The sequence below is a fragment of the Leuresthes tenuis genome, unplaced genomic scaffold (assembly GCF_036924035.1).
Source record: "Leuresthes tenuis unplaced genomic scaffold, fLeuTen1.0.hap1 SCAF_21, whole genome shotgun sequence".
NCBI classification, from domain to species: Eukaryota; Metazoa; Chordata; class Actinopteri; order Atheriniformes; family Atherinopsidae; genus Leuresthes; species Leuresthes tenuis.
Window position 1 is genome coordinate 17347615 of NW_027325375.1, and position 12576 is coordinate 17360190.

Genomic DNA, 12576 nt, shown 5'->3' on the forward strand with positions numbered 1-12576 from the left:
TGCATACTTGTGTGTTTTCTTGCCTCCAGGTTCATTGTATCCCACGAGTATGCGCATCAACGAGCAGGGACGTTTGGTGGTTAATTTCCGTACAAAGGCTCATTTCAGGGGTCTGTTTGTGGACTCTCATTCTTCAGGCAGAATTAAAAGAGCTGGTGAGACTAAAAGAGATTGTGATGATATCAGCTTTGCTATTCCTAGAAAACTTAAATGGGGCCGAACCCACTGGAGAGATCATTTTAATAGTGCGCACCTTTGATTTTTTAGTATCAGTTTTCTTTTATAAACTTCTCACAAACCTTCTATAGCAACCTCCACGTCGTCCATGGTGATGAGTGTGGATCACCCTGGCTTGACATTTAACCTCACCTTAGTGAGGAGTGAGCCCACCTACAACCAACCAGTCCAGCAGTGGACCTTCATCTCAGACTTTGCGGTAACACCAAATACATTTTTTTCAATAGCAGAGAGACAGGCCTATACGAACTGACAATTGTGAATGTGTCTCATACAGGTGAGAGACTATTCCGGGACCTACACAGTGAAGCTGACCCCCTGTACAACAGCCCAGAACATGGAATACACTATTCCACCTATCTGCAGTCCAAGAGAGCCGGTCACTTTTGACCTTGATATTAGATTCCAGCAAGTGAGGCAGTCTTACTTAAAAAAATCCTGTTTTTATCAGCAGCTCTCTGTGTTCTTCACATACTTACAGTCTGCATACTTGTTCAGGTGAGTGACCCAGTCGCGCTGGAATTCAGTCTGAATACTCAGATGTTCTTGCTCTCTAAGAGAAGCCTATGGCTTTCTGATGGATCAATGGGTTTTGGTCAAGAAAGTGATGTAGCATTTTCTGAGGGTAAGATTTTGCATTCTTCCATTTTTTTTTATGTTTTGTCTTTTTTATTACTGACATTTAAAAGAATTTGGCACTTTCAATGATTATAACAATGCTCTCCGGTTATTTGACATGAACTTAAACCACTTCATAGAAACAACTTAATTGAAAAAAAACAATAAATGGTTATGCTTTTGGTCTTAGTTGGCAGCAAAATATACATATTTGCAGTTCACTAACTAAAAAAATACAAACAAAGAGTATTCACAGAGGATAAATAATTTTAGAATTCACCTTCTTCTTCACCTTCTTCACTTCTCTCAGGTGATACAATATATGGTCGTGTCATGGTGGATCCTGTGCAGAATCTGGGAGATTCATTCTTCTGCAGCATAGAGAAGGTTTTCCTCTGTACTGGTGCTGATGGATATGTACCCAAGTATAACCCAACCAAGTCTGAGTTTGGCTGCCTGGCTGACTCCCCATCTCTGCTTTATAGATTCAAGATTCTTGTGAGTACATTTAGGTTTTTAATGTTGAAATTCCATCAAGTGTTTTAATTGTGCTTCTTCTGTTGACTTTATGTTTTTCCCCTTCAATCTCACCTGTCTCATTAGGACAAGGCTCAGCCAGAGACTCAGGCACATGCGTTTGGTGAGGTCAACTTTAATGCCGTGCTGGCAGTAGATGATCCATCAGCTATGTCTCTGGTCAGACAACCAGGGTCTGATGGCTTTAAAGTGGACTCCACAGCCATGTTCCAGGTCTAATATGAATAACTGTTGTCCTCGACAATTTATCGGCAACAGTAGTATGCTACCCTGTCTCTCCATATAAGAAAGATTTGCTTTGCAATGAGGAGAGTTTAGTGCATACAGGCTTTGTCACATAAGCTTTGTCTTGACTTTGGTGGGAGGTTCTACTCCAACCACTGATGTGCCGTGCTGTTAACATCTACCTTTTTTTAAAATATGGAATTTTGGATCCTTAATTCTGTATGCATTTTTTCATGTGACAAATTTCAAATGAATTAAGTACTACCTGTTCTTAAAATCAACCTAATTTTGTGTTCTCCTCAGGTTGCTGCAGGCCGTGAATGGTACATACACACCATTTACACGGTCCGTTCCAAAGAGAATGCCAACAGAGGCATTGGAAAGCGCAGCCTAGAGTATCACTCCTTTGTTTCAACAAGCAGCGAGCTTGCCGCAGTGTCATCAAGCGCAAAAGGCAATCGCTGGAGGAGGTCAGCAGGCGATGAAATCCCAGCAATCGCTGAGGATATCGGACTAGACAACAGCCGTGGTACCAACATTATGCACATTGCCTTGGACCGCACTAGACGAAGGTCAGGCGGGTTGAATGAGCTGTTTGCTGGTGGGCAGGAGCCTAGTGAGCTGAATGCAGAGGAGGAAGAGGAGGGCCTGGTGACTGTGGTTGGGGCACTGGTGGGGTTGCTGCTGACTGTCCTTATTGTTGTCACCATCGCACTGGTTCTGAGATCCAGACAGAAGGATGGTAAGGAGGTATGGAGGGAGGGGGTGCAGGAGGTGGTGAAAGGATCTGTGAGTACCGAGCCCATGTTGGTGGTGAGGATGCAAGACTGTCACAACAGCTCAGAAGTCTGAGGGCATATGGGATATGTGGAGGGGTTGTTTTATAATTTTTTTAGATTTTCTGTTGTTCCTTTTTTCTTTCTTTTTTCTTTTTTTATCACTTATAATGAATTTATTTCATGAGACCAAAAATTGTCAAATCAATCTCTTGTTCAATGTGTGTTGTTGTGGCATATTTCTACAATATAGAATGAATTCAAGAGCAAACAGCCCAGCACACCTATTTACTGTTTTTTATTCATCATTACAACTTGTGCTGCTAGTAGCATGGCATTTCCTGTCTGTTGTACTGGCTTTATGGTATTAAAGTGCCTGAAGAAACTGCATTACTTCAGGGCAGTCCCAGTTACCTGGAGAACATTTTTCGTATGGCGACAGTCATGCAGGCCACGTCAAAGATGTAGTGTTACAGGTGTACTTCAGGCAAAGGACACTACGTGAGCGCCATGATCCCACTTAAAGGAACAGTTCCCCTCAAAAAGAACACTGATATAACTGATATGTGGCTAAGTCAGTCAAAATGATACTGAGCAATGTGAGCTGTAGCACTTTGGTGTTCAACTTTTCTACAGCCTGCACATGATTTATAAACATAAGCCATGCATTATTTTCTTAATTTTAGAAACTTATTAATAGCAGTACAGATGCAAAAGTGCAGCATGTATCCTTTCATCTTACTTTGCTGGCCTCAGAGGTGAACTCTGTTGACTGGCAGAGAATTACATTGTTTTTGACAATGAAAGGTGCATCTTGGACTTTTGTAACCATGCTGCGTGAATACACGCATGTACATTCTGGGGGTGAACTGCGCCTTTAAGACGATTCATTTGGTTGTGAAACATTTGCCGTGACAGTCGTTCTAGATTTAAACAATCTATAATGGACAACATAAAGACAAGATGGCACCGCTTGCATCTTATTTGTGAACTTTATCTCCCCCAGAGATGAACACAACTTCTGATAGAATTTATGTTTATTAACCAGCTAAGCAGCAAATCATTTTTATTTTTTGTCACCATATCCACTGTTCTTTGTTTTGTTCATCTTACAGTACACACTGTAACGTGTAACATTTTTTGCTGCTGAATTGGGATGACTCACATTTTATTTTTTTGTAACACTGCACTCCAATTTTGGTTACTCACTTATTGACTCTGTTGTGAGTTTACAGTTGATCACAGCTTCATGTACCAACCTCGGTGTTGTTTATTCACAATGTGTTTCTGTAATATCTTCATATTCATTAACATTAGACAGGGGGTCAAGTTTAAAAACACTGGCTAAAGTATGAATAATTAACAAAACTCATCTCAGGAGTAATTTCTTTTGCAGAGAATGGGCTGTGTGTTGTAACACAATTTACTCTTGTTGACTGAGGAGAATCTTTACATGGCCACTTTCAACCCCCTGAGTTACATTACTAAGACGTTTGGTGCTGTGAACATGCAAATACTGTGTCCACATCCAATGATTTGAACCCCTCACACATATTATGTTCATCTAAGTTTTATTTGTCACTCGTGTGTTCCAATGTTTCACCTCTTTTTTTTGGGGGGGGGGGTTTCGGACAAATGGTGCAAACAAAAGAGCTGCTTACATATCACCATGACAAATGTTGAACCAATTTGTTATTTTTTCACAATTGTGTTGATATCACTGGTGAAATTTATTGTTTATGTGTATTGTGAAACCTGTGTCTTACTCTGCTGTGATTATACAACATGCTGAGATCTGTGTTCCTTGTATGTGTTCATGATGCTCTTAGTCATCATTGTATAATTATTTCTGATATTTTTCAGGATTAGCCAGCTGAATCAGTGGGGGATGGGAGGATTTAAAAGCCATCTGAAACCCAGCTGGAATCTTTTCTTTTTTTTCCCTTTAATGTGGCCCTGGTGAATTTGGAAATATCACCATATCTGACATCAAATGCACCTTGTTGCATCAGATCCTTCACTTGCCAATACAAGCTATGCAATGTTATGTATATTCCACAGCCTGTGATCCACATCATCAATTTCAGCACAAACAGTCAAATGTGATATTCACTTTATGTCTTTTTATGAATGGATTTTTATGTATATGTAATTAGAATAAATATTGTTTACTGGTGTCTGCTGATAGGCTTTTACTTTTATTCATTTATATATTTTTACATTTTTAATTTTTTAATATATAATTAATATATACCCTATTTATTTATATAATATTTATAGTATTTTTTTCTAACCTACAGGAAAGATCAAATTTCCTGTATTAGAATTAGCTTATTAGGCCTTCTCTTGACAGGACAGGCCCTTTTTGCCCCTTTTGGCAAATGTTTACATTCACTGCAAGTCAACATTATTCAGCAGAATCCGACCACAAAGCAACTCAGCATGTTTTATAGAGAACATGATACGCATTGATACAAAACCCAAGCCTAAAAAAGTAGAAAAAAAATATACAGTACTGTAATAGTTATTAATCAATGACCTTCTACTTAATTCAGTCAAATGTGAACCAGAAAGTCTTAAGATTTTATATAAAGAGGAAATAAAAAATGCCCCCACTTCATCATTCAGTGACATAATAAAAATAAATAAATAAATAAATAATTCCATAACATCTGCATAGATCTGAACAATTTTAATTGCATTGTATTTATTGGCTATAGTGCATCCCAGTTTGACCTTTTGCATTTCAAAAGTTTTCTTAATTCAAGAGAGCAAACAAAGCCGAAGATTGTGTTTTGATTTTGTAATTTCTTGGACAAAAATAAATAAATAAATAGAAATGACATGCATCGACATTCAGCCATTGCACAACAAGCGCTTTAAATGTTTAGTCGAAGAACTATGCGGTTTCATTTTGTTTCAATGGGAGGTACGTGCGCGATATTTGATTGGTTAATGTGGAAAATGACGCATCCCAAAGTGCCCGTTATCGCCTCTCCTCTTCCCTCACTTCCTGCGGTGGCAGCAGTGTTGACGCGGTGCTGCTGTGGGCTTGTAAACATGGCGACCGCTGGAGCAGCTGGAGATGATCTGAAGAAAGAGCTCACATGTGCAATTTGTTTGGACTTCTTCAAAGACCCCGTCATACTGAAGTGCGGGCATAATTTCTGTCGGTTCTGTATTAGTATGCATTGGGATGAAAATGGCGGAGACTATGGGTATCAGTGTCCTCAATGTCGGACGGTAAGTTGATACACGGTCTCTGCATTTTCAGTCGTGTTTTGTGGCTAAATGTTTGTGGATATAGTAGCATTAGCAAAGTCCTTGTAGCCATGGTTCGTCGCTTGGTAGCTGTTTTACTACAGACAACTATGTAATTTACTCATGATGTCACCGTCACTGCGCAGTATTTATTTTGAAAATAATAATAGGTGGTTGGCAAGTTGATATTTAAAAAAAACAAACAAAAAAAACGTTTAGCTTAATCGTGTTGTCTGTAGCTACAGTTGCTGTGATCTAACCTGAGCTAACGGAGGCTAACGCAAACAAAGCAGCAGTTGCCAACAATAGTTACCTGTATTTTTCTCTTTTCTTTTGTTCTTTATCTAAGCTCGTTTACAGACAGATAATAATGTAGTTATCAACGATTTATTTTTGATTTTCTCAGGTGTTCAACAAAAGGAGCTTCACTAAAAACTACCTGGTGCAGAACCTAGTGGCCAAACTGGATGATCTGGAGCGTCTAGGGTCTTGCCCTCCACCGTCTAAGCCCGTTAACGTGGATGGGAAGTGTGAACATCACGGTGAAGAACTGAAACTTTACTGCCAAACTGATAAGAGGCTCATCTGCGTTGTCTGCAGGGAATCAAGAGCACACAGGTTGGTTGTAACCGTACCTTTTCAGTTTTGTAGAAATATTGAGTGGTGTTTGAATAGACTAAAAAAAAGAGAGATTATCCCTGATTCACGAGGGATGTTACTCATAGAGAATACAAGGATCTGCTGAGCCACTTTTAGCTGCACGTCTATGGGATTATATAGCACAGTAATCACACACTGTAACACAATGAGCAGTCACCCCTGTTATCAATTGAAAGAATGTCTTATGAATGTAAACAGGGTGATATAAGGGAGGGGCTAAGCTAATGTAGTCTAAATAAAAGTAAGATAACAGTAGATGGAAATTTCCACGACAACGATTCAACCAAAAGTTTTGTTGTTGAAACCCCTTCTCATCAACTTTGACTTTATGCAAGATTGTGTTGTTCAAATTTCAGCTCAAACATCTACATATGACATCGTAAAGCCATTCCGTGTGTCATGATTTCTGCACCTGGTTTCACGTTATCCTGAATTATATTAAGCCTTTAACCACAATGTGCTGTTGCGCAGTTTTGCTTTCAAATAGGAAGGAACATATATTAATAACCTAATTTCCGTTGAGGTGACGGACAATTTTCTTTTTCAACCAAACGGGGAAAAATAAACATATTGGACTGTTCTGAAAATGTTTCCAGTTGCTTTTGCTGACTCTTAACGTGACCTTGACCCATTTTGATTTGATACGTACACCGTTATCAACTCCACTGTTTTGGCGATTGTAATAAACAAGCATTCCATATGAACTGCAGCCAGGATAAAAAGAATCAAAGTTAACGTGGCAATGTTCTAATCTCCAGGTAATTTCTAGCAAAACACTTGTTTTAGAACATTGTTAGCTAAATGTACTAAAGAAGAGATGCACTTTGTAGCGTTTTCAGGCCTCAGGGATACACGGACATATTGAATGATTCGTGTTCAGTGGCTTGAGAAGGAAGAAAGAGGGGGGGGGGGGGGGGAATGAAATAAAGAAAATTGCTGGATCTCAATTAAATATCTGCCTTTATTATAACGCTCCAGGAGGCATGACAAGTGTTTGGGTGGGGTAAGAGGTTGCTATGTGATTGCATGTTCGTTTTGCTGTCGTTTCAGACACCACGAGGTGGCACCGGTGCCAGAAGTTGTGAATGACATGAAGGTAAGGCGAAATGGGAGAATCTTTGAAGAAGGCTTTATTATTATTAGTTTTGGAATGTGACCTGTACTTTGCACCATATAGAATATTTACACTGTTTTCCTTTTGTGCGTGTGTTTTTGATGCATGTTTGATCACAGATGGAGTTGAAACTGAGGCTGATGGAGCTCAACTGGCAGAAATCTCAATGTGTCAAAGTTAGAACAACAGATGAGCGCACTAAAAGTGAACTGCGGGTATGTAAATGGCTTTTTTTTGCCAGCAGCATCTTTGCTGGCCAGACTAGACAAGCATGCTTTTGATTCAAGTTGTGTTTACACATCACAAACAGAGGTTTTTAAATATTAGAGCTAACCACTGAGCATCCACACCATAGGCACTCACGATTGACTCTTAATTCATTGGTGATCATGTAACAAAGCTATGGCCGACATGTCTGGAAATGCAGAAAATTTATATTTTATCTCTATATTAGTTCACAAATGGCATGAGAGCTCCATAACTCTGATCGATGTGCATTTGTATTATTTCAAAGTAGACATCGTAATGTTACACACTGTAATGCGGTTGAAACCTTTCTGTCTTCCAGCTGAGGAAGCAGAGACTCAAGGAGAAGATCGAAGCGGACGTCGGTGCCTTGGTACAGTTTTTGCTAGACGAGAGAGACTCCCTGCTTGAAAGCTTGGATGCTGAGGAAGTGGCCACCTTGGCCGTCATCGACGACAACCTGAAAGCTGTGGAGGCAGAAGCGGCGGATGTGGACAAAACCATAGCAGATATTCACAGCCATATGAGTGGGAAAACTAGCTTTGAGGTCAGTTGAAGCTACCTAACAGGTTAAGGTGATTTAACTCTTTAAACATGTGAGTGGTTGCACTGGGTGATTACTCTTGTTATGCAGTCACAATTGTTACTTTTAAAGCAAACGTGTGACGGCCATCTTTGACAAAACTCTTTATTTTCTCCCACAGAGGCTCGCCGAAACTTTCAACGAGTGAGTAGCTTCCTTCTTAAAGACTTTTTACCGAGCTTTGAAAAAAAGAAAAAAAGAAATGAGCCTTCATTTATTTGTTTTATTTCTTTTTTCACTCCAGAGCGATATACTGCAAGCCTTTCTCACCCGTCGAACCAGTCAACTGTCCGGCTGAGTTTATTGACTTCTCAGGCCCCTTTCAGCTCATCATGTGGAAGAAGATGATGCATGTGCTGCACACCAGTAAGTTTCTGCTATTAGAGAGAAAGAAAGAAAAAAAAAAAAGGTACTCAACGGACCTAAAACTGTTGCCGTTTCTAAGCACAGGAAAGACATTTAAATCTGTTTATATTTAGTAAAGATATACTGCGTTTAAAACTTTGGGCGCAGTGATAATTTCGTCAAATAATCGCTGCGAACATCGGTGTCTTTTCCATGTTTGGGATTAAAAGTCTGTATTTGTCAAACTGCACATCTCACACGAGTTGTTTCATTTGGTTTGTTGCGTGTGTTAAAAGTAAATCATATGGATTCAGGTTTGGTCATGGTGAACTAATCCTTCTGTCTCTTTCCTCACAGTGCCTCAAAACCTCACCCTAGACCCAGACACCGCTCACGCGAACCTATTTATCTCAGACTTTGACACACAAGTGGAGGAGGGCCGTGTTCGGAACCAGGAGCCGGACCTGCCTGGCCGCTTCAACCGGTTCTGCGGCGTCCTTGCCACAGCCCAGTATGCCAGCGGGCAGCACTACTGGGAGGTGGATGTGAGAGACAAAGGCGTGTGGTACCTGGGAGTCACCACCGAGTGCAGCAACAGGAAAGGCTTCGTCAGCCTCACTCCCTCCGCGGGATACTGGAGCCTGTGTTTGCAGGACCGCCTGTACGCCAACGTAGAGGACGGACGCATTCCAGTCGCCGACTACTGGAACTCTCCTCGCGTGGGTGTATACCTGGACTACGACAACGGGCGCCTTTGTTTCTACGACGCCGTAACAATGAAGAGACTGTTCATGTTTGACACCTGCTTTGAGCAGCCCGTCTACCCTTTTTTCAGCCCAGGGAAGAACGATCCAGGCAGCAGGTTGCAAATATGCCACTATTACTGAGAGAGAGCTGTGACAAGTGGTGACGCTAAAAGAGTCAGCTCACGCTTTCAGATTCGCCTGTTGCCAAGTCTTCTTCTCATAGGTCAGGCAGTGTAACGTGGCCATATTAAGCCTTGGAGCCAGATATTGTATACATTTCAGCTGTAACTTGTTGGTCTTACTGGTACATTTTAAAAAAAGAAAAGTCTGGTTTACGAGAAATAAATGCTAACCAGGTATCCTGCCACCCTGGAGTGAATTTGGTATTTTTCAACTTAGACACACACTGTAGGCTCGTGCCCCTGATTGATGTCATGGGGGATTGGAGAGGTGCTTTGCTGTCAATATCACTGTGTCTGCAGGGCTGCAGATGTCACCGATACGGTTGGCTGATTAGAGCAGAGACAGTTTATATCAGTTGGCAACCACTATGCCATAGTACTGTACATCAGGTCATATTAGTTCTAGGTTTTTTCCTGGGCAGGATTAGTGTTGGGTAGAACTTAAAGAACATATGACATTATCACATTGATAGTTGTTAACAGTAAATCTGGCCTGCTTGTCTGGGGATTTCAGCTTTCAGAAGATGTTCAGACTTCAAGGAGTGAATGGTCAGACGTGGCTGATGGAAGGAGTTTTTATCACAAATCTTTTTTTTTTTTTTTTTTTTTTTTTTTTTTAAAACCTCTTTATTTATCTTTTTTTTTTTGTTATTATCATTATACATGCACACACCGTTGGACTGATGCAAGTTCCGCTGCTGTGTCACATTTTTTTTTCACTGAAAACATGGAGCCGTGCCATTAACTTGGTTGAGACTTGCAAAAGGCCGGAACACTATCCACCTGTGAGGCGGCGTTAAGACTTAACCGTACAATTTTCCCAACGAGCTAACTGCAAAATATGTTAATTCTTTGAAAACGTCTTAAACCTGAATATGCTCCCCCTTAACTTTGTAGTTTTTGTTTTACTTACAAGACATTCCATCAACAACTGTAATTATTCCCAGCAGGAGCCGGCTGTGTTTGACTGGGATAAAAAGCTGAAAGAAGGCATTATCTTTTTTTGTTTTTACTTCCAACAGTTAACGCTGTTTAATTTCTACATTTTCTCCTTTCTATGTAACAGTTTTTGTCCAGTGGAAAATTTTTGTCTTTATTATTTTTCTTTTGGCAATTTTTCTTTTATTTGTCATATGGCTCTAAAACTGATGTTTGTCATGTCAAAAGATTCATTGTTCGCAGCCAATCTTAAATGTCACTTTTTTTTTCTTTTCTTTTTTGCTTGTTTTTATCTTCAGACATTAAATGTCATTGCAAGTTGGAGCTAAAAACAAATCCTTTTTTAAAATTTTTTTTACTTTGTTTGACTTTGCTGATAAATGTTTTGTCCAAGATGTTGCACCTCACTGAACGCATTACCCACTTTTATTACTGGATTTTATTCATGTACCCAGCTTAACTATTTTTGGTTTATATCCTTAAAAGTGTAACTATGGAGTGGTTCCATTACCTGCTATAAAAATGCTGAGTGTTTTTCAGATTTTTTTGATGAGATTAAAAGCGGATAAATACTCCTTTTTAATGTGTTGTTTCTTTTCTTTTTAAAACTTACCATTGGGTTCATATATATATTATATTATATATTTTATATATATTATATATTTTATATATATTATATTATTTATAATATATATATATATATATAATTTGCAGCATGGAGAGTTTTCTCATCAGGGCTGTTGTTCTCCCAACCTCATTTTACTCACCCCAGCAGACAGTTTCGGTGTTTCTTCAGATTTTTCCATCAAGAACATTTAAGGAGGAGGTGAGAAAACAGTTATTTCCATCTCGTCCAGCTTTGGTAATGACTCAGTTGTGAATTTTGCTGCTACTTCATTAAAATGTGGGTTCAACGGCAGGCCCTATAAATGACTGAACGTAGCGTAAATGTGTTACTGCGATACAATGATGGATTTTAATACATCAAAGGTTTTATTACAGGAGCTTGTTCAGATAAGAAGTTTATCAACCAAAAAGAGCTTCTGTGCACTGAATGGGACAGCCTGGTACCCATGGTAACGACAGGGATTTTCCTCGTCAGAGGAGCAAAATCATTAGTTTTGTGGTGGCCGAATGTTGGTTTGATATTAATTATTTGACCTGCAGATAGAATCTATTAAAGGTAGATATTGGATTTTCCAGTTGAGATGCAAATATGTGATTTTATGTAAGAACAATGGGAGTAAAAAGAAAAAGAGGATCTGTACGTATGCTCACCTGGCATCGCCCACATCTTCTCTCACCTAAAACCATCTTACTACTTAGGATATTACTTGAATACAGAATCTGCTTTTACACTTTGCTTTGTCGACCGCGCACAACTTAGTCATCTTCTAACGCAGAGGTTTTTAAAGAGGGAGGCGGGCCTCCCCAGTGGAGCTCCAAACAGTTTCGGGGGAGAACAGAAATGATGAAATATTGTATTGAAGCAGTTCCAAAAAGAAGATCAAAGAGAACACTCTAATGGTGTCATATTTGGTTAAAGAGACATTGAGTAGGTACATTAGTTTTGGGGATGTTGTATCAGCTTTCCTGAAGAGATACAAAACAAACTGAAACAGTCAAAACAGCCTCCACAAAACACAAAAATGACTAATTTCACAGGTAGGAAACTAATTAATTCATAGATTTTTTTTTTAAAGTGTTTGTTATATAAGTCTGAATATAAGTCAAACCGTTATATTTGGTTGTGGCTCACTCTGTGGAGTATCTATGGGATAAACAAAATAATCAAAACTATTTTAAAATAAAATAGTATATGTTAAGCATCTAAAAATCAAGCAAAAATAAAGAGAGGCGTCTTGTTCTCTGGCTCTGTTTGAGCATGGCCCACAGTTCCTGGCAGTTTTCATTAAAGGAAAAAACGTTTGTCATGGTAGGAACTCAGCAAATGGTTTTCAATCTAACTTAATCCTGCTAATTAATATTTACCTTGTTAAATAATATATATTCTTAATAACACGCATAATCTCGCTCAATTGTACACAGCAGTTAATAGTGCCATTGTTCATTTTTTCAATCATACATCTTCCATGATTACATATCT

General features: G+C 39.3%; 2 protein-coding genes across 2 annotated transcripts in view; both read left to right on the top strand.

Moving 5' to 3' along the window:
• frem2a (FRAS1 related extracellular matrix 2a) overlaps nt 1-4570 on the top strand; it is a 65516-nt gene extending 60946 nt beyond the window's left edge. Inside the window, exons 18-24 of the mRNA XM_072375432.1 lie at nt 30-155; nt 309-436; nt 515-649; nt 736-862; nt 1166-1353; nt 1459-1605; nt 1921-4570. Of these exons, the coding sequence (XP_072231533.1) occupies nt 30-155; nt 309-436; nt 515-649; nt 736-862; nt 1166-1353; nt 1459-1605; nt 1921-2469 (1400 nt within the window). The 3' untranslated portion in view covers nt 2470-4570. The remainder of the gene's footprint in view (nt 1-29; nt 156-308; nt 437-514; nt 650-735; nt 863-1165; nt 1354-1458; nt 1606-1920) is intronic.
• An 836-nt stretch (nt 4571-5406) lies between these two features.
• Nucleotides 5407-9673, top strand: trim47 (tripartite motif containing 47). The gene is made up of 8 exons (XM_072375176.1): nt 5407-5636; nt 6061-6272; nt 7365-7410; nt 7548-7643; nt 7997-8221; nt 8379-8401; nt 8502-8623; nt 8960-9673. Exons 1-8 carry the CDS (start codon nt 5454-5456, stop codon nt 9487-9489), a joined length of 1437 nt encoding a protein of 478 aa, XP_072231277.1. The 5' UTR covers nt 5407-5453; the 3' UTR covers nt 9490-9673.
• Nucleotides 9674-12576: the final 2903 nt, after the last annotated feature.